Source organism: Eptesicus fuscus, chromosome 7 (assembly GCF_027574615.1).
Source record: "Eptesicus fuscus isolate TK198812 chromosome 7, DD_ASM_mEF_20220401, whole genome shotgun sequence".
NCBI lineage: Eukaryota > Metazoa > Chordata > Mammalia > Chiroptera > Vespertilionidae > Eptesicus > Eptesicus fuscus.
Genome location: NC_072479.1, coordinates 92,217,606 through 92,238,998, shown reverse-complemented (window position 1 = coordinate 92,238,998; position 21,393 = coordinate 92,217,606). Strand labels below are relative to the sequence as shown.

General features: G+C 39.3%; 1 protein-coding gene across 5 annotated transcripts in view; it reads left to right on the top strand.

Moving 5' to 3' along the window:
• Positions 1-21,393, top strand: part of BLTP3B (bridge-like lipid transfer protein family member 3B) — a 78,314-nt gene that overhangs the window by 29,896 nt on the left and 27,025 nt on the right. For all 5 annotated transcript variants that reach the window (XM_008144778.3, XM_028150264.2, XM_028150267.2 and 2 more), the window contains exons 2-11: positions 4,409-4,571; positions 6,624-6,662; positions 7,048-7,139; positions 8,686-8,875; positions 9,439-9,579; positions 10,467-10,637; positions 11,928-12,108; positions 13,464-13,547; positions 18,678-18,860; positions 20,186-20,304. In XM_008144778.3, coding sequence (XP_008143000.2) covers positions 4,409-4,571; positions 6,624-6,662; positions 7,048-7,139; positions 8,686-8,875; positions 9,439-9,579; positions 10,467-10,637; positions 11,928-12,108; positions 13,464-13,547; positions 18,678-18,860; positions 20,186-20,304 — 1,363 coding nt within the window. The remainder of the gene's footprint in view (positions 1-4,408; positions 4,572-6,623; positions 6,663-7,047; positions 7,140-8,685; positions 8,876-9,438; positions 9,580-10,466; positions 10,638-11,927; positions 12,109-13,463; positions 13,548-18,677; positions 18,861-20,185; positions 20,305-21,393) is intronic.

Below are 21,393 nucleotides of genomic sequence, written 5' to 3'. Positions count from 1 at the left end.
CCCGCGGAACCAGGCGCGCGAGGGCCGCGCGGCGGGGACGGGCGCTGGGCGGCCGCCGAGCTCCAGGCGCCGCCATCGCCGCGTTCCGGGCGTCGCCGCCGCGGCGTCCCCCCAATTTGTACTTCTTAATCCCTTGAATTCAGTCAACTCTACTGAAGTCTAGCGCCGCCGGGAGGTGCACGGAGAGGGCGTCCGGGCCTCTGTCCGATGTGCGGGGCGCGCGGCCCGCGGCACCAGGCGCGCGGGGGCTGCGCGGCGGGGACGGGTGCTGGGAGGCCGCCGGGCTCCGGGCGCCGCCGCTGCGGCGGCGTCCCCAGCATCCCGGGCCGGGCGGCCTGCGGGGGCGGCGGAGTTGCGAAAGTGAGTGAGTTTCCCAGGGTTTCGCCCGGAATGGGGTTCAGTGCAATCGGAGCCGGCGCTCAGCGCACTCCGGAGCCTTTATCTCCTTCCTGCCAGTGAACGCCGGCCAGGTCATCAGCCGCCCCTTCCTCTCCAGTTCCATCCTCCCCGCAGGCGCGTGTGCTCGTGTCTCCGCCCGTTTCTCCATACCTTAGGCTTTTACGGCTTCCCCGACTGTCCCCGTGGCCTTCTCCTTCCCCCCAGCTGTGGGCATTTCAGTCCACCAACTTTCCTGTGGTTCTGGACGATGTCCGTTCTGACCTCTAGTTGTATTTTTGAAATTGTTGTGCCCGGCTGCAGGTTAGGTGTTTAACCTATGGCGCCATCTTGGTTCTCCCCGCAATTAGTTCTTATTGAATGTTCCCTTCTAGCTCTAATGTTCTGCCTTAAGGAAGTGGTAGGTCATCCTATCTAATAAAAGGGTAATATGCAAATTAACCATCACTCCGTCACAAAGGTGGCGGCGCCCAGTCCTCTCAGCCCCACCAGAGTCCCCCAGTCCCAGGGGGATGGCCGCTGAGAGCGGGCAGTGTGAGCAGCCTGGTGGAATGCTTGCTTCGTCACTGCGCCTGGCTCGGGCTGGCCCCCAGGAGCCGGAGCGGACAGGGACAGGGGGGCCGGCCCACAGCCTCCGTGGCCGAGCGCAGGCCCGGAGAGGCGACAGCAGGCTCGCCTCCTGTGGAAGCAGCGCGGCTCCTTCCCGCCTCCCGCGGAATTGGCGCAGGTCCCTCCCGGCTCCCCTGGAGACAGCGCGGCTCCCTCCCGCCTCCCGCGGGATGAATGTGGGTCCCTCCCGCCTCCCGTGGAGGCAGTACGGCTCCCTCCCACCTCCCGCAGAAGCCGCACGGCTCCCGTAGAAGCAGTGCAGCTCCCGGCGGTGTGCTGCGGTTCCCACCGGCTCCCGTGGAAGCAGCGGGCAGCCTGCTGTGTGTGATATTGCGCGATGAGCTACTAGTTTCTGAATAATTAGGAATGCTGGGCTATCAGGAAACTTCATAGTATTAAACTAAATATGATTGATAGTTAAGCATTATAACACAGCATTATTGGTCAAATATGGGTTAGATATGAACTTTGTATTTCTCAGTTGACATTCCGTGAGAAGATATGAATATAGATAAAATATCGCTCAAGAATTCTGGTTTAACATAAATGGAGAAGCATGTGCATATTGATTGATATTCTTGTTGGTGTGTAGGGCATGTGAAAACACAGTACATTTTGCTACTTTATTTAATTTCAGAAAAAGGTAAAAGACTAGCTAGTAACTCTTGTTAGCCAGTAAATTTTGTATATCGTTTCACTTTTGTAAAGTAATTGCTGTGTGAAATTAGCAATTTTATATATTTTGGGGTTTCTTTAAGCATTATATAACATTATGTTTACTCATGCAATAAGTGGGGATAAAAGTAGTATTTACCCTAATGGGTAATTTTGGGAATTAGATGAGGTAGTAGTGCATGCCTGCAAAGAGCCTGGTATACAGTAAACCCGAGTCTCACATAGAGAACACCAACATCGTTTGCTAAATAGAGTTGCATAATTTCCTACCTCAGAGACATTTTAGAACAAAATATCCTATGTAATAAAAATCCTAATATACAAATGGACCGAACGGCGGAAGACTGGTCGCTATGACACAAACTGACCACCAGGGGGAAGATGCTCAATGCAGGAGCTGCCCCCTGGTGGTCAGTGCGCTCCCACAGAGGGAGCACCGCTCAGCCAGAAGCCGGGTACATGGCTGGCGAGTGCAGTGGTGGTGGCAGGAGCCTTTCCCACCTCTGCTGCAGGTGGGCGGTAAGGAGCGAGGGGTCCCAGACTGCGAGAGCCTTGGACTGCAAGAGGGATTGGGTGGTAAGGAGCAAGGGGTCTCAGACTGCGAGAGGGCACAGGCCGGGCTGAGGGAACCCCCCCTCCTCCAGTGCACGACTGTCGTGCACTGGGCCTCTAGTGTGTACTATAATTTATTCCTATAATGATCTGGGTCAGTTTCTAAAGCTGGGAAGCACTGGATGATTCTAAAAGGAGTGCCATCCCTGGCTGGGGAGCTCAGTTGGTTAGAGTATGGCCCTCAAACACTAAACTTTATGTAACTTATAAAGTGATCACCCTGTCAGGGTGATCCCCAGTGAGGGCATATAAGAATTAACCAATTAATGCATAAATAAGTAGAACAACAAATTGATGTTTCTTTCTCTTCTTCTCTTTCTACCTCCCTCCCTTCCTTTCTTTCCCTAAAATTAATCAATCAATAAAAATAAAAGGAGTGCTAACGTGGACTTACTTGTACTCACTTGCTCTGAGCACTAGTGCTGGGGCAGCAGCTCAAAAGCACCAGGGACATTCTAGCTTTCTCCTGTACCTACAGAAGTGCTGGCAGAGACCATTGTTTCTTTGCTGAGCCCTCCCCTCACAGAGCCAGCAGAGGGGAGCCATATTTGAGTCTCCATCAATCTGGCTAACAATGTTCGCCCCACCCCATCCAACTTCTGGCCCACCCAAGCTGTTTCCAGTGGATTTTCCATACAAACGGCCTGTCTTATAAATTACAGCATAGAGAATATAGTCAATAATCCTATCTAATAAAGAGTGAATATGCAAATTGACCATCACGCCATAACAAGATGGCTGCGCTCACAGTGGAGACAGGGATTCCGTAACACAAGATGGCTGCACCCACAGCAGAGGCCGAGTTCCCGAAACGAGCCTTAACGAGCAATCAGCAGGGACCTGAGGCTGCATGGTGCTGGGCTGGGGCAGGGGACCTCAGGCCGCGCCCCCTGCCCTGGTGCCAGGTTGCGGGACCTTAGGCCACGCCCCTGCCTGGCAGGGCTTGATGTGGGACCTCAGGCTTCACCCTCTGCCCGGCAGGGCTTGACAGGGGACCCCAGGCCACGTCTCCCACCCGGTGGAGCTTGACGGGAGACCTCAGGCTGCACCCTCCGCCTGGCAGGTCTTGACGGGGGACCTCAGGCCGTACCTCCCACCCCAGCGGGTCTTGACGGGGTCTGGATCTAGCTCAATGGGGGTGGGCCGGCTGGGTCTGGATCTCGCGCGATTTCGAGGCACACGTGGGTGGGCGGGGACTTGACTCTGGGTCCCGTGGTGAGCCCCAGACTCTGACAGGAGGAAGATTTTCATATACATTTTACTAATTTTCTTTCATCTCTGACACTTCTATTATAGAGAAAGGGTAAGTAGCAATATTAAAATATTTCCTCTAATTAATCAATCCCCTTTTAATGTGCACAAATTTCATGCACCGGGTCACTGTTTTTTTAACCTTTTGCACTCGGATGTCGAGTGTGACTCGACACGGTTAGCATTAGAATAAAGGAATCGAGAAAAAAGCAAGCGAGTGCAAAGGGTTAATAACTATGTATGGTGTTAGATGGGTACTAGATTTATCAGGGTGATCACTTTATAAGTTGTATAAATGTCTAGTCACTGGGTTGCACATGTGAAACTAATATAATATTGTATATCAACTGTAATTGAAAATAAAAAAATTATTTAAAAAATAAATTAGGAAAAAAGAAAATGAACGGTGGCAACTACTGCTGCTATTCCTACTTCTAAAGAGTCCCATTTTTCCTAACCTTCCTTGTAGGTTGGTTAGTGGAATAGGAATATTCCCTCTTGTGATGTAGTGTATAGCAAAGTGAACAAAATGTGATATGCACTGCCTTTCATAGTGCCTGTTAAACAATGGATACTCAGTAAATACTCATAAATTTGCAAGACAGGGAGAACCACAGTTTGATTACATATGGGTATATGATTTAAATGTATGACAAAAATACTAGGTTTTCTGTAATAGAGCTACAGACAACAGAGATGAAAACAAAAAAAAACTATGTTGAAAAACATGGATTAAAGTAGAGCTTGTCACTGCAATTTTGGGTTTCTTAGTGCTGCTATTACATTTTAAATGCTCTGTATATTTGCAAGAATGACTCTACCATAACGGATGCTAAAATAAATGTCAATATATATTCTCTTTCAGATTTACTAAAAATTTATCTCCTGACAAGATAAATCTAAGTACCCTTAAAGGAGAAGGTGAACTGAAGAATTTGGAGTTGGATGAAGAGGTGCTCCAGAATATGTTGGATTTGCCAACATGGCTTGCTATCAACAAAGTTTTTTGTAATAAAGCATCTATTAGGGTGAGATTTTGATATGTGTGAAAAGCATTTTCTTTTTTTATTTCATCCCTATATTTTAAAATAAGTATTTTGCTTTAGATAATTCTATAAAGAAGCATTTTTATTAACATGGTTTAAAAAGACAAATACCTTTGTCTAAATCAGGGGTGGGGAACTTTTTCTGCCAAGGGCCATTTGGATATTTATAACATCATTCGAGGGTCATACAAAATGATCAAAAATTAGCCTGCTATATTTGGTCAAACATTTAGTTAACTCACCCCTAATGCCTTGGCAGGGCCAGACGAAATGATTTTGCATGCCTTACTCAGCCCATCAGCCAGATGTTCCCCATGCCCTAGTCTAAATAATTACATGAATATGTGCCTTATGAATTTAGTCATATACTAACATATTAATTACTAAATTATAGATTTTAATTTTTAAAACATTTAATGTTATTAACATTAAATAAAATTATTGGGAATTTATTAGTAAAATATTCAAAGATTTTTTGTTGTCAAATGTGACAGTTTAAATTTGTGATAAGTAATCACTTTATTTTAAATGAAGACATAAGGACTGATAAGTTTCTTAATCTGTATATTTTTATTTGAAGTTTAATCTCTTTTTCTCACTTGTTTATTATTTTGAGGATTTTAAAGTTGTCTTTTGTTATTATTACTACTAATTTAAACTTATTTCTACTTGCTTTGACACTAATGTCATATCACTTCTAGTTTTTAAAGAGTAGGCCTAGTTTTCAAGTCTGCTCAGTGGAAATAGTGAATGCTAATTTGTTTCATAAAATTAAAATTGGGCACCAAGGAGAAAATAGTAGGAAAAAAGTTAGTCTCCTTTAATTTTTTTGTTCTAACCTCCTTAAACCCAAATATCTCCAATGACTTGGTATTTTAGTGCAAGTTATGTTTGAATAATATTTATTTGATATTGCCTACATTTTATAGCAATGGCCTCACTTCTGTATTTGTCTTGAATATCTATAAAAAGATTGGTCAGAATTGTAGAATATAAAAAATGGTTAAGTGAACAAAATACTGATTATGCTTTTCTCGGAAGTCTTAACTAAATTATGAAATTAAAATGTGTTTTAAGGGTTGGGAAAAGAAGATATTTCAGACAACCTGAAATTTTTATTTAAAATGATGATTAAACATATGAGTAGTCTTTATGTCAAATTTGTGCACCTTGAAAGGAACTGTGGGCCGCGAGGCTGCGGTGGGCATGGGGGCGGGTCTTGGCCTATCTGCCACGGCCCCCCCAGTCCCCTGTTTGCCGGCAGCCCGCTCCTGCCACCACCGCGTTCCACACGCTGATGGTGCCGGCCCCACTCGCACCCGCTGAAGGTGCAGAGCGATTGGGGCCGGTGCCAGCAGTGGGTGCGAGCGGGGCTGGCACAGTCAGCAGGTGTGAGCAGCAACTGCTGCCCCGATCACCCCTCAGGAGCAGGGGGAGGTGGAGAAACCTTGATGGGTGATCGGGGCCGGCAGCCACCACTTGTACCCGCTGATGGCGCCGGGTGATGGGGGCCGGTGCCGAGCACCAGCAGTGGGTGTGAGCGGAGGCTCTGGTGCCAGCAGTGGGTGCAAGCGGGGCCAGCGCCTGTGGCAGGTGCAAGCACCAGGCAGGACTGTGGCGCGAAGGAGCAAAGAATTTTCCGTAACCACCAGAGGCTTTCCCCGATGACAGCGACTGGCACCCCACCTTGGTCTGGCGCCCCTGCTCACCTGCTCCACCATCCCACCACAGCTGATGCCTGCCATGTTCCGCGCACGTTCCCTGGTGGTCATCACACGTCATGGTGACCGGTTATTCGGTTGTTCAGTTGTTCGGCTGTTTGGTCCTTTTGCATATTAGCCTTTTATTATATAGGATAGACACATCTAATTTTAAGAGTATGAATGAATTGCTCATTTTATTTTGCAATTTAAGAAAGAAGTCATCTGATACAATTTGGTATATCTGTCACTATATTAAGAAAGAAACTGTGTTGGTTACTGTTTTACATCTTTTTAATGATTCATTTTAAAGAAAGAAACTTCTTTTTTTCAGATCCCATGGACAAAACTGAAAACACATCCCATCTGTTTGGTGAGTTCTGAATTGCTTCAGAAATAAACATTTATCTAAGCTTGTAGCTTTTAATATTAACACATTCTAGTATTAGAAATTGCACTTGTATAAAATATGATTTTCTCAGCAGTATATGGCTACTTCTTATTGTTTTTCACTTAGGCTCCTGTAAAACACACAATTTTCCCACCATATAGTAAGTGCCTTGAGAAAGGACTGAGTACATTGTCTTCTGTTTTGATACTTGTCTCTTTAGGCCTTAGAGTAGCACTTAAGATGACTCCTTTCACTTAATATTTACTTAGCTCATAAAGAAATGAAAGAAGATATAGTCTTAAATATTTTTATAATATACATAAAATAAAATACCTAATTGCTTACAGTTTTAATGCATTTCTATTAGTCCTTAGATAAAGTAATAATGGAAATGAGTACATGTGAAGAACCACGAAACCCTAATGGCCCATCACCAATTGCAACTGCTTCAGGACAGAGGTAAGCTAATATTTCCATTAATCTGTATGACTGGCAAAGGGAATTCTTTCCAAGAGTCATCTCTATTTTTTTTCCTTGTTGATTTGTTGTTCCATTGGTTGAATCATTGGTTGATTTATGCATTCATTGTTTTGTGTTTTCTTTTTCACTTTATTTTTACCTATAATCATCTCTATTATTTGTAGTAAGGGAACATAAACTAAAATCCACTAACCTCAGACAGTCTCTATTCCAGTCACTTTTCCCATCACACATTGTACAGTTTTAGTATACATTATACATTACAAAAGTAGCAGAATTGAATTTAGCCTCTTTTACTAGTATTCATCTTATTTTTCTTGATATTTAAATAGTAATGATCAATCAAAGGCAGAGCAGTAGCAGAAAATGAAAGCAGAACAGCTTAGGCATTCTATAAGTCAGATGAATATCATTTATTCTATGCATCAAAGGAGCTTTTATGATACTTAAGAGTTAAATTGATGCCTAAAAAATTATAGACCTTTTGGATTATTATAAAATTCACTAAGTAAAGAATGCTTACAAATTGGATTTAGATAAAAGCCTATAATTTTGTGACTTAGTTTTATCAGAAAAATTTTCATTTTACTCATTGGTTTTCAGTTGAGGCCAATTTTGCTCCCCAGGGGACATTTGAATTTTACAGTCTGAAGTTCCAGATCTGGATGAAGACATAGATTTAGGAATAATAGTCATATTGATTGATGACCATGGAAACAATATACTAGTTGGGCAAACTTTTACCTTCCCTCCAGCCAAAATATATTGATAGTTTATATTCTAGTTATACTGTACTACTTAACATTCTTATAACCTCTGCTCTCCTACTTACCTGTGCCTTTGCTCACGCTTTCTCCATTCCAGGGTTTCCCTTCCTTCCCATCTCTCCCTTTGGAAACTTCATCTTTTTTTCCTGGATATATTTCTTCCTAGTTATAAGCAATTACTTCCTCTACCAAATGTACTGATGATTCCCTTTTTAAAAAACAATTACAAATTGCCTCATGTTTTAGTTACTAGGGTGTTTTATTTCCTCCCCAAGTAACTTGTGAGCCCTTATAATGCCATAACTATATTTTAGTTTTCCATATGTGCCAGTGTTGTTCATATAGTAGATGCTCAATAAGTATTTGCTGAATTAGAGAATGTGAACTTTTTTAACCTTATTCCGAAATTATGAAATTACATTTCACTGGCTCCTTCATCCTTCTTTGTGTCAAGAATTCAGCTCTCTTATTTGTTATAGATGCCTGCTGTCTGGACTGATACTTTTGAGATGCTGATATTAATAATTTAATTTAGGAACTAACCTCCAATTTTAAAAATCTTTTTTATCATTTTGAGAAGAGCATTTTTATAACTTAAATGTTACCAGGCTTGGCTATTGTTTTAACAAAAATTTGTTTTTTTAAGCCAAAATGAATAAATATTATAATAGTTTGTGTACATGTTTGAGAATATTAACAGATAACTCTTTTTCTTTTAATGACTTTTTGGCTTTAGCACATTATATTTTGTTTTCCAGTGAATACAGCTTTGCTGAAAAAGTAGTTGAGGGAATCACTGTTTCTGTAAATTCCATTGTCATACGCATTGGAGCAAAAGCCTTCAATGCATCCTTTGAACTTTCCCAGCTACGGATCTATAGCGTGAATGCAAACTGGGAGCATGGAGATTTAAGATTTACTCGTATCCAAGATCCACAGAGAGGAGAGGTAAAGATTTTTTGTTGTTGTTGGCTTAAAAATTACTTTAGTCAATGATAAATAAAAGAGTATGTTTAAAATAATTACTTCTTATGGTAACCTAGATTCACATACTACTAGATTTGCTTTATAGCTATATTTATCTTTGTTTTAATCTTACTCATTATTAAATATTCATATTTTAATATCTTTATTGTAATTTTTCAACCCAGAGCTAATAATCCTATTTTAACTTCACAGGTACTCAGAATTGAGTTTTACATTTACCAAACTAAAATATGTCATTTAAATTCTTGGTCCCATGATTCAAATGATCTTTGTACTTTATAGTAAAATTAAATTACTTAGAATAAAAGTATTAACAACTTTACCGATGATGACTATAATTATGAAGATGTGTTACTGAATTTGCTGGAAGAATACAATTTCAAAAAATAAAATCATAGTGACTGTCGAGAATGTCATGAAAATTAGTGAAGAGATACATTTCTATTTCTTTTTTTTTTTTAATCTACATTTTTCACATTATGTTTTGTATGAGTAAGTGAAGCCAATCTCTGTGTTCTCTTTAGGTTTTGACATTTAAAGAAATAAATTGGCAGATGATTCGAATAGAGGCAGATGCTACCCAAAGTTCACATCTTGAAATTATGTGTGCTCCTGTTCGATTAATAACCAACCAATCAAAAATCAGAGTCACACTTAAAAGAAGAGTAAGTTAACAGGGTTTCCTTTGTGATTCATGTGATAACTATTGGAATTGACGGGAAACTTGAAATGATTTTTAAGCAAAATATTGGCATATTAAAACATTGCAAAGTAAAAGAAAATATAGTGCCTAAACCAATATTTGAAGAAACCTACTATAATAACATTTTTCAGTCCTCTGGATTTAATACTTAGATTTTTATTTTTTATAATTGAGTAGATTTCTCAGTTGCCAAATAACTGTTGAACATTAACAGTTTTAACATTTTATTTCTCCTATCGAATCGCTCAAGAGTAAGTAAACAGTAACCAAAACTACTAGCTTTCGAAGGTTATTAAGATATGACTGGTAATTAAGATAAATAGGGAAGATTGGTACTTAAGGATGTAAGAAGTTGCAAGTCCACTATGGATTATGATGGAATCTAATGACAGAGTAATGACTTATTTTAACCATGGCTTAATGTCTCAACAACATGTATTGTATCACCGGACATTAATTACTATACTAAATTAAATTGGAAAAAAAATTTTTAGAATATATGGTTAAAATAGCATTTTAGTTTTTAATGAATTTTAATGCCCCTTTTTATACTAGAATTAAAATTAACATAGGTAATTAAATGATTTATTACCTTTAAGTGCAAAATTAAATTATTTAGGTACTCATACCTATATAACTTTTACCTATTTAGGTACAGGAATTTGTCAGTCTTTTTTTTACCACTGTATTGCTAATACTAAGAAATGTTTTTTCCATACTTTTAGAACTCATTAAATATTTGATGAATAACAGGATCCATATTTCTATTCAAAAATTTAAAAAATAAAAGTACATTATAAGTTCTATTTCTTGACCTCATTTTATGAATCAATTTTTTTTTTTTGACAGTTAAAGGACTGCAACGTCATTGCAACAAAGTTAGTTCTAATATTGGATGACTTATTATGGGTCTTGACGGATTCTCAGTTGAAGGCTATGGTACAATATGCAAAATCTCTTAGTGAAGCAATAGAAAAATCAACAGAGCAAAGGAAGAGTATGGCTTCTGAACCTACACAGGTATGCTATTAAGTTAACAGGAACAAAAACTCTACCTGTAAATGGTTTAAAAATCAGAATGGTTAGTTGTTTTGTTTATGTGAAATCCTACCTACCTAATAAAAGAGTAATATGAAAATTGACCGCACCTTCACTATGCCCAAGCCACACCCACCAGCCAGTCAGGGCGAGTATGCAAATTAACCAAACCAAGATGGCGGTTAATTTGCATATCAAGACAGCATAGAAAGAAGCCAAACGCTGCAGAAGGGAGCGAAGCTGTGGAGAAGCAAGCAAGTGGGGCAGGGGAGAAGGAAGGGAAGCAGGCGGGGCGGGGGAGAGCGCAGCAGGAAGCCCTATTGCAGGAATCTTCCTGCAATGGGCTACTAGTAGATTATAATAGAGAAAGAGGAAGGGAGAGAAAGAGAAACATTGATGTGAGAGAGAAACATCCATGGGTGTTTCACGTACAGTTCTAAGGCTAATATAGCATATCAAAATATGTATGCAGAATTGTTTTAGGCTATTAGAGGTACACATACTAGTATATCTATACACTTCACTAATATTCTGTGTTTTTTCTCTTGGGGGAGAAAGGATTTTGAACTTAAAATCTCTTTTTTAAAATGTTTTATTATTGTCTAAAGTTTTACGTATGTCTTCTTTTTCCCCAATTAACTCCCTCCCCGCTCCCCAGCCATTCCCACCCTGGGCAAGCCCCCTCTGCCCCAGTGCCTGTGTCCATTGGATATGCTATTATGCATGCATACAAGTCCTTTGGTTGCTCTCTAACCCCCACCTCCCCTGCCATTTGTCTCTGGATCTATTCTTGTTCATCGAACTTAAAATCTCTTACGTCTCTTCTGCTTTCTAGCTTCTTTAGATATCCAAGTTCAAAGACACACCACATCTTATAAGAGGCACTAGAGCACTTACACAAGTGCTTTTACAAAGCAGTGATTAATTTCTACAGGATATATCTTAGTGTACTAGTATACAGCTGATGTATGGTACAGGGCTCACATTTCTTTTCTCTTTAATAGATAGAACTAATAATAGTCAAATAAATAAATTGCCTTTAATAGTTAATAAGTATGTTTTCTAAGACAAGAAAGGCTATAAATATGTAAATATAACTATTCAGTTATTTACCAAAGCATTTGGGTTCATATTCAAATTGTGTATAGTTGATGCAAAAGAAAATGTATTAGCTTATTTTTTTTATCACTATTCCTAAGAATATTTAAGTTTTCTTGTGTGGGAATTGCAAGTGTTTAACCTGCAGTGCTAAGGCAGTATTGAACCTTTTAGAGCTCCACAGCAGCCCCATCTACGCAGCAAGTGAAGTCACCCCAGGCTTCAAATGCTCCTGATCTAAATGATGCAATTGTGAAACTGTTCAATGACTTCGATGTCAAAGAAACCTCCCATCATTTAGTGATTTCTCATCTAGACCTACACATATGTGATGATATTCATGCTAAAGAAAAAGGTAACTAAAGCTGCTTATTTTAAACTATTTTGGTTTTTCTAGAATTTACTATAAAAATGGATTATTTATCATTTTTATTATGTAGTATGTGCTATAAGATAACTGGTCATAACCATGAAAGGTGTAATGCTAAACATTATAGATTGCAGTACATTGAGCTCCATAGAAACAGCACCTGGGCAAGTGGGAGTTGGCGGGCACTGGGTGACTGTGCTTGCTGAGGAAAAGGAGATCCTAAGAAGCTGAGAGGGAAAATGTCATCATATGCTTGCTTTGTGCAAACTTTCTGGGAGGAGCACAAGAAGAAACCTCCAGGTGCTTCAGTCAACTTCTCAGAGTTTTCTAAGAAGTTCTCAGAGAGGTAGAAGACCATGTCTTAATGCCGGGGTCTTTCTCCAGCATCTAGAAGGGTTCAGGAATCTGGAGAAGGCGCTGCGTGTAAATTAATAGAGAGACTAGAAATATAATACAAATTTGTAATCCATGGGGGAGCCAGAGGAAGCTTAGCTGTAGTAGCTAAGTTCTGTCTATCTCCTGATCCAGGGCTTTTTTTTGTTTGGCCAACAGGAGGCAATAACATGTAGATTAAAGTGCCCTCAGCTGTCTGGTAACAGGCAATAATATATGCAGATCTTCAGGTTTGGGGAAATGCCTGTGGTTGTAAGTCTGTACCAGAAATTCTGCTAGTTGAAATAAATTAGAGTTATCAAGTGAATGTAGAGAGTGTATACATAGCTTGTGTCTTAATTTGTATTTGATTTGTCCATGCTATTTTAAGATTTGATTTTTTGTGTTGAAGTTACACTAACTTAGGTACTTCTGACCTTAATTTAGCTATGTGATCTTGGACAACTTACGCAACCTAATAGACTCAGTTTCTTCTTCAGTAAGAGAAAAGATGGTATAGTGTAGTAGTAAATATTTCCTGGTTCAAAACCAACTCTACACATATTGGCTGTATGACATTGGCCTGTTTTACTTAACTTTTTTGTGTCTTAATTTCTTTATTTAGAAAATGGGCATACTACTAATAACAGTACCTATCTTATAGGGTTGTTATGAAAAGCAAAAGAGTAAGTATACCTAAAGTATTTAAAACAATGCTTGACATGTGGTTAGGGCTATAAATATAAAAGTTGATTGCATCCTCATTTTTAAGCCTAGTACCTTGCAAATGATTGGGGCTTAATACTTATTAGATTGAATTGCATTTCCTAAAATCCTTAATGTATTATTTATGACAACAGAGAGACAGTTATTACTGCTTGTACTGTAGGTGTGGCAAATTAAGTGTTTCTGATATTTGCTTAATACTCTTCTCACTTTCTCTCAAATCCATCTTTTTCTTTTCCCAGAGTCAAATAGACGTATTACTGGAGGGGCTATGCAACTGTCTTTTACAAAACTGACTATAGATTATTATCCTTATCACAAAGCTGGTATGTATAACAATTTCTTTAAATGACATAAATCTTGCATTATATTATAAAACCAATTTATTTTATTTTGTTTTAATGTAATTTTTTTCAGTTTTTTTAATTCAAGAAAAATGATTTTAAATATAATGTTACATGCAATAAACCTTAATATTTCAAGAAAAACGATCTTAAATATAATGTTACATGCAATAAACATTATTTCAAGAAAAACAGTTTTAAATATGATAATGTTACATGCAATAAACACCAGTTATTCAAGAAAAATGATCTTACATATAATATTACATGCAATATACATTAATATTTCAAGAATAAAAGGATTTTAAGTATAATCATATTACTAAAACTGTACTAACATAGTATGATATCACCAGCGTTGTAGGAAATATTGAAAATCTGCAAATAACAGGGTTACTTATTATATTCTAGAATATTTTTTCCTATGACTATTTTTGTTCATTAGTTTATGTTGTTCATTATATTCCACAAATAAGTGAGATCATATGATATTTATCTTTCTCCGACTAGCTTATTTCGCTTAGTATGATGCTTTTAAAGTCTATTTTGTCAGATATGAGTATTGCTACTCCAGCTTTTTTTTCTTTTCCATTTCCATGGAAAATTTTTTTCCATCCCTTCACTTTCATCCTGTGTGTGTCTTTTGTTTTGAGGTGGGTCTCTGGTAGACAGCATATAGTTGGGTTTTGTTTTTGTATCCATTCAGCTACCCTACACCTTTTGATTGGAGCACTTAATCCATTTACATTTAGGGTTATTATTGAGAGGTACTTATTTATAGCCATTTCAATTCTGTATGGCTAGGTTTCTCTCTCTGTTTCTTCTTCTCAGCAATCCCTTACAGCAATCCCTTTAGCATTTCTTATAATGCTGGCTTGGTGGTGATGAACTCCTTTAGCCTTTTTTTGTTTGGAAAGCTCTTTATTTGACCATCTATTTTGAATGATAGCCTTGCTGGATATTGGTCTCAGATCCTTGCTTTCCATTACCTTGAGTGCTTAATGCCATTCCCTTCTGGCCTGTAGAGTTTCTGATGAGAAATAGGTGTCAGCCTTATGGGAACTCCTTTGTAGGTAACAGTTTTCTTTTCTCTTGCTGCCCTAAGATTCTCTCTTTGTCTTTAATTTTTGGCATTTTAATTATGATGTGTCTGGGCTTGGGTCTGTTTGGGTTCTTCTTGTTTGGGGTTCTCTGTGCCTCCTGAACTTGTGTGACTTTTTCCTTTACCAGGTTAGGGAGTTTATTTCTTCAAATACCTTCTCTATGCCTTTCACCCTTTCTGCCTCTTCTGGCACACTTACTATTCTAATATTGTTACATTTCACATTGTCCCACAGCTCCCTTAAGCTGTCCTTCTGGTTTTTAATTGTTTTTTCTTTTTGGTTCTCTAATTGAGTGATATTTTCAACTCTGTCTTCTAATTCACTGATTTAATCCTCAGCTTCCCCTAATCTGTGTATTCCTTCCAGTGCGTTCTTTATTTGTGTTATGTCATTCTTTATCTCAGACTGTTCTTTTTTTCATAATTACTGTATCTTTTTTCACACTTTTGAGCATTTTTAACATCATTACTCTGAACTCTGTTTCAGATAAATTCCTTATCTCTGCTTCATTTATCTCTTCTTCTGGAGAATTCGTTAGTTCTTTCATTTGGGGTTGTTTCTTTGTTTCCTCATTTTGGTTATCTGTTTGGGTTTGTGACTATGTATTAGGTAAATCCTCTACACCTCTCAATCTTTAGTGCAGGACAGTGTTAAAAGACTCAAAGCCTCCAGAGACCTCCTCTGTCTACAGACTAATAGGATTCCGACTTGAATTGCCTACAGGCAGTCGTCCTCAGGCGAGAGTTTTTTCAATAGGATGGGACAGTTGCTTCTGCCTGAAGGCTAATTGTTACTTTTAATCTCCTAAGTGGCCTCAGGGCAAGATGTTTTCCAATAGCGAGTGTCAACTGCCTTTCCCACAGGCAAGGCAGATGTCTATATGGGAAAGATGTCCTCCACTGTGTGAGGGAATGACTCAGCCCAGGAAACTTGGGGTGTCTGTCTTCTGAGTTCTTTCCCCCAAGTCCTGGGTCCTGGATTCTTCTCTCACAGCTCCAGTCCACTTCACCCTCCCTCTGCCAGAGCACAAGGTGGGTGGCTCCACAGGGAATTTTTGTGTGTTGGCCTTTTAATAAAAATGCCCAAACTTTCAGGTGCCACTCCCTGGCAGACAGCACCCCACTGCTTTTCACAGCTAGATGTTATGTGGGTACCCTCCTCAGTTTGGTGCTCTCTGCTGGGGAGCCCAGCTTCCTGATTAGATCCCAGAGTTATCAGTGGCTCCCCCCCCCCCCCCCCCCGCACAGCTGAGATATCTCTCCTGGACTTCAGTTGCCGTCTGTGGGTGCCCAGCCAGCCCTTTGTTGCCTACGCCCCTCCTACCAGTCTCTGTGTGGTCTCCACCTTCCGTCCGGAGGTATCAGGGTTCTCTCCTGTGAGTTTTCCGTTGATTATTCAGGAAATCATTCCGTATTTCAGTTGTAATTCCAGCTTGTTCCTCTCCCCTGATAGAAGTCTTCACTGCATTCTTTTCTTTAGAATTCAAATGAAGACAAAGGGCTAAATTAGCTTATTCATTTTCCTGCTCTTTTCAAAATGAGCTCCATCCTATCTATTTTTTTTCTCCAAACTGCACTAGAAAAACAAAATCTGCCCTTTCATTCCACCTTGTGTGTCAGGGCCTCTGCTGACAGGAGTGCTCTCTTCTTCACACTTAGCCCTTTGCACTCGCTTGCTTTTTTCTCAATTCCTTTATTCTACTCAGGATTTAATTTTTTAAATACCCCAGATTTTACAAAGCGCGGCAGTAGAATAAAAAACTGGAGTTTCTTTTCATACAAACTTATTTATTTGGATTTTTTATATTTCAAATTATTAATACATTCAAAGAGTAATTTTAATCTCTATAATTTTTCATGGTGTGATATTTTTTGAAACATTCACCCACATGAAGACCTGGTTTACATTCACGTTTCACAAATATAAATCGTCTCTCTTCTTCCTCCTTTGATTTTTCTGTTAGAACAAACAACACAATCTTTGTGTTTTTTGTTAGGGTAAGGTGTGATTATATGGAGCTTTCCATCTAAACGTTGCTCTAAGTTAGTGGATAATAATCTACCCCTGGAAGTTAGTGTACCATCTCTGAATTCTCCAACAAGATCATGTACTAGTTTCCTAATAAATTTCACATGCGTTATCGGTTTTTCATTTTTTCTTTTTTGGCATCAGTTGAGACGGCATTTACATTTTACTTGTCCTTTCATGCTAATGAAAACAAGAACAGATACTGGAAAAATAGACAAAAATCCCCCTTCCCCCCCCGGTGAAACTACGTGTCGAGTGTGGCTCGACATACGAGCTGCTACCGATGCTAACCGTGTCGAGTCACACTCGACATCCGAGTGCAAAAGGTTAGAGAGCTAATGTAATTTTTAAAGAAAAAGGAGATCAAGGCATTTGTTCCCCCCCCCATGGTATCTTACCAAGAAAATATAATTGCTATAGGAAATATTCATGCATTTTATATTGAGGTTTACATAGATTATTAGAAAGTATAATTGTTAGAAATTGGCAATAATCTAAATAACTAATTTAAAACTTAAAAAAAAAATCATAATACAGATGATACATATTTGTGCTACTTTGTTAATTGTTACCCAAAAAGTTTATTAATCAATATGTTTGAATTTTTAAATGATATTTTTAGATATTTAAAAAACCAAAAAGAGAATTTAAAGCAAAAGGATAACAAAGATTTTAGCTAAGTCATAGAAGTCCAGGTACATTTAAAAAAATTTTTTTTCTCTATTTTTGAAATCTTGTCAATAAATAAGATTTAATTAGGCTCCTTAATAATCAAATATTGATAGGTTCTTCACCTCAAATAATTAATAAAAGCAAAAGAATGTATGTTTATGGCCAAATTAAGTAATTTGACCTTGTGCACATCTCTGCATTTTGGTGGTATGTGGCTTTTTAAAAAAAATATTTTATTGATTTCTTTTTTTTTACAGAGAGGAAGGGAGAGAGATAGGAGTTAGAAACATCAATGAGAGAGAAACATCGATCAGCTGCCTTCTGCACACCTCCCACTGGGGATGTGCCCTCAACCAAGTTATATGCCCTTGTCCGGAATCGAACCTGGGACCCTTCAGTCCACAGGCTGATGCTCTATCCACTGAGCCAAACTGGTTAGGGCTGGCTTTTTGTTTTTAATTCACACAAGTAACTTGAGTTTTCTAGAATTTTAAAAAGTGATAAAATTTTTCTGTTTACAATTTTTTATCTCCCATTATTTGTCCTTTCTATATTAGTACCTGACAGGTTTTAAAGATTGTACTATTGGTTTTGATTTTTGTTGGAGGGGCTTTTTCCTTATATTTTATTTCTCCAGATTCATAAGTTAGCTACATATACCTAAAATATTTTTAACAATAGAAATCATTCATATAGTGAGGTAAAACTTTCAGTTACAGATTTTCTTTTCTTCACCCTTTTACATACATATTACTTTCATTAGTTGCTACAGAGAAACATAATCCTGATTTTTAAATTTTTTCTGTAAAAAAGTTCTCTTTAGATATATCTTTGTGACTGATGTCCATGTTGGGAATTTTTATCAATTTCTTCAGTTTTTTAATAATCCTCATCATTTTTATGGATAAGTTTTTGTTAGTCACTTTTTAATAGATCTTTGATGAAAAGACTATTTTCCTTGCTGGTGTTCTCTGTGATTCTGTGTGTGGAGCTATGCCAGGTGGTGGAGCATTCAGTGAAGGTACCACCAGCAGTGCTGTTCCCATTGGAAACTTTGAGTGACATTTTAGCAAGGGTCGCTTCTAGGTGGAAATCCTCCCAGATTATTTCCTTTTGATCTTCTTTCCCTCTATTCCAAATGTTTGTTCATATTTTCTAGGAATATTAAAATCTGTAGTAGGTAAAGGCTATAAATTTATTGGGAAATTGAAGAATCCCTTGAGAATATGAATAAATCTCACTAAAAGCATAACAGAATAAATGAAAATGGTGTATTTTTCAGTATAATTTCTTGTTATTCATTTTACAGGAGATAGCTGTAATCATTGGATGTATTTTAGTGATGCAACCAAGACAAAAAATGGATGGGCCGACGAGTTGTTACATGAATTTGAGTGCAACGTTGAAATGCTTAAACAGGCTATAAAGGATCATAATGTAGGTTCACCTCCTAAATCCCCAACACATGCCTCTCCCCAGCACACACAAACAGGTATTTTACCTATAACAACATTATGGCATTCCCCTGATATTGTGTAAATGGCATTCCCCTGATATTGTATTTACTAGAGGCCCGGTGCATGAAATTCGTGCACAGGGAGGGGGGTGTCCCTCAGCCCAGCCTGCATCGTCTCCAATCTGGGACCCCTTGAGGGATGCCCGACTACCCGTGTAGGCCCGATCCCGGTAGAATCGGGCCTATACGGGCAGTCAGACATTCCTCTTACAATCCAGGACTGCTGGCTCCCAACTTCTCGCCTGCCTGATTGCCCCTAACTGCTTCTGCTTGCCAGCCTGATCACCCCCTAACCACTCCCCTGCCAGCCTGATTGATGCCTAACTGCTCCCCTGCCGGCCTGGTTGCCCCTAACTGACCTCCCCTGCCGGCCTGGTCCCCCCCAACTGCCCTCCCTTGCGGGCCTGGTTGCCCCTAACTGCCCTCCCCTGCCGGCCCAGTCACCCCTAACTGCCCTCCCCTGCCGGCCCAATCACCCCTAACTGCCCTCCCCTGCTGGCCTGGTCACCCCTAACTGCTCTCCCCAGCTGGCCTGGTCACCCCCAACTGCCCTCCCCTGTAGGCCTCGTCCCCCACAACTGCCCTCCCCTCTTGGCCTGGTCACCCCCAACTGCCCTCCCCTGCAGGCCTTGTTCCCCCCAACTGCCCTCTCCTGCTGGCCTGGTCCCCCCCAGCTGCCTTCCCCTGCAGGCCTGGTCCTCCCAACTTTCCTCCCCTGCAGGCCTGGTCACCCCCAACTGCCCTCCTCTGCTGGCCATCTTGTGGCGGCCATCTTGTGTCCACATGGGGGTGGCCATCTTGTTTGTTGGGGTGATGGTCAATTTGCATATTACCTTTTTATTAGATAGGATGACATTACCCTGAGTGTGTGTGTGTGTGTGTGTGCATAAAATGCTATTTTCTGTGAATAAGCAGTGTTTAATGTATGAAAATCCTGCACCTCATTCAGACCATAGGTGTATGGAACAAAGCACTTTTAAAAAATATTTAAGGCTAATACCCAGATAGAATATTTGACTCTTAAATGGTAAGACTTCTCTTATTAATAAATATTTCAGCCAAAAATTATCACATGAGAGTACCTTAAATGTGATGTGATTCCTAGTTAAGGGATAATCAACATGAAAAAATAATCACAATAACTTACATTTTTATATCAATTTATATATAAAGTATTTCCACATATCTCATTTGAGAAATCAGAGTTTATCTTTATTTCTAGTAGCTGTCATAATAGTAAAAGAGTGACTGCTAGAAAAAAAATTTGCGGTAAACTGAGAGGATTTTTTTCTTTCCCACAGAGAAAGACTCAGCTGTGAAAGGGACCTCCAGAATACCTTCAGTATTTTCTCAACAGTCCAAAGCTAAGTTAATGTCTAGTTCTATTGTGGTTAGACTTGCAGATTTCAATATATACCAGGTATGTTTCACTTTATAAATTAAATCTTCTGATAAATATGTTTAGTATCTTCTGCAAACAACTTTTCTAAACTAATGCCACCATTTTGTTTTAAAACATCTTGATTAGTTTTGTGAAGTGACTAAATTAAATAGGATAGAAAATATTAGTTCATTAATTTCTGTTTGTATAGTTTCCCAGGGTTAGGCACATTGTGCAGTTAAGCTCGAGTCCTTTAAATTACCAAGTCTGCACCAGACTTCTGATAACAACTGCAAGTTCAGGGGTTTCCATAAGCTGCCCACTGATTGGAGAATTCCCTGGAAAAATTCACAGAACTCGCTGAAATCAATTACAGAGTCACATTTATTACAGGGGAAAGAATACAAATTAGAACCGGCCATCGGAGGAGAGCATACCGTGGAGCCTGGGAGGGTTCTAAATTTAGAACTTGCTTTTTTCCTCAGAATACCTTAGCCTCTTGACATGGACATGTAACAGTATGCATGAAATATTGCCCACGTAGTTGAATTCAGTCTCTAGGTAGGCTGATACCCCGTGACCCAAGGTGTCCACCCTCTAGACAGTACTAAGGCAATCAAAATGTGGCCAGTCCCACTCTGAGACATTTTGTGGGCATAAACTATCATGTTGTGGTCCCGGGGTCATCCACCATGAATAGGAAATTCCAGTAGCTTAGAATTGCCTCCCAGGGGCAGGGACAAAGGCCAGACCTCTCTCTGTAGTCCAGATTCCTTGTTACACAATTGTCTTAGTGGAAGAAACTAAAATACCTTTTTGCTTTATTAAACTACCACGTATTGTCTATACAGTGAACATAATTTTATAGCCAAGAACTCTATATCCTATTTCCACTAAAAATATTATTCAGGCTGTAATCTCACAATATGGTCTAACTTCACAGTCCTGGAGACCAACACAATAGAATATGTGATGTATTTTTTAAAAATAAAAGGAAGTATTTAAGATATGTATTAGCATTTATGAAATGTTCTCATTTATTTTGATAAGCCTATGACTTTGAACTTAGTTTTAATTTTACTCATTGGTTTTCAGTTGAGGCCAATTTTGCTCCCCAGGGGATATTTG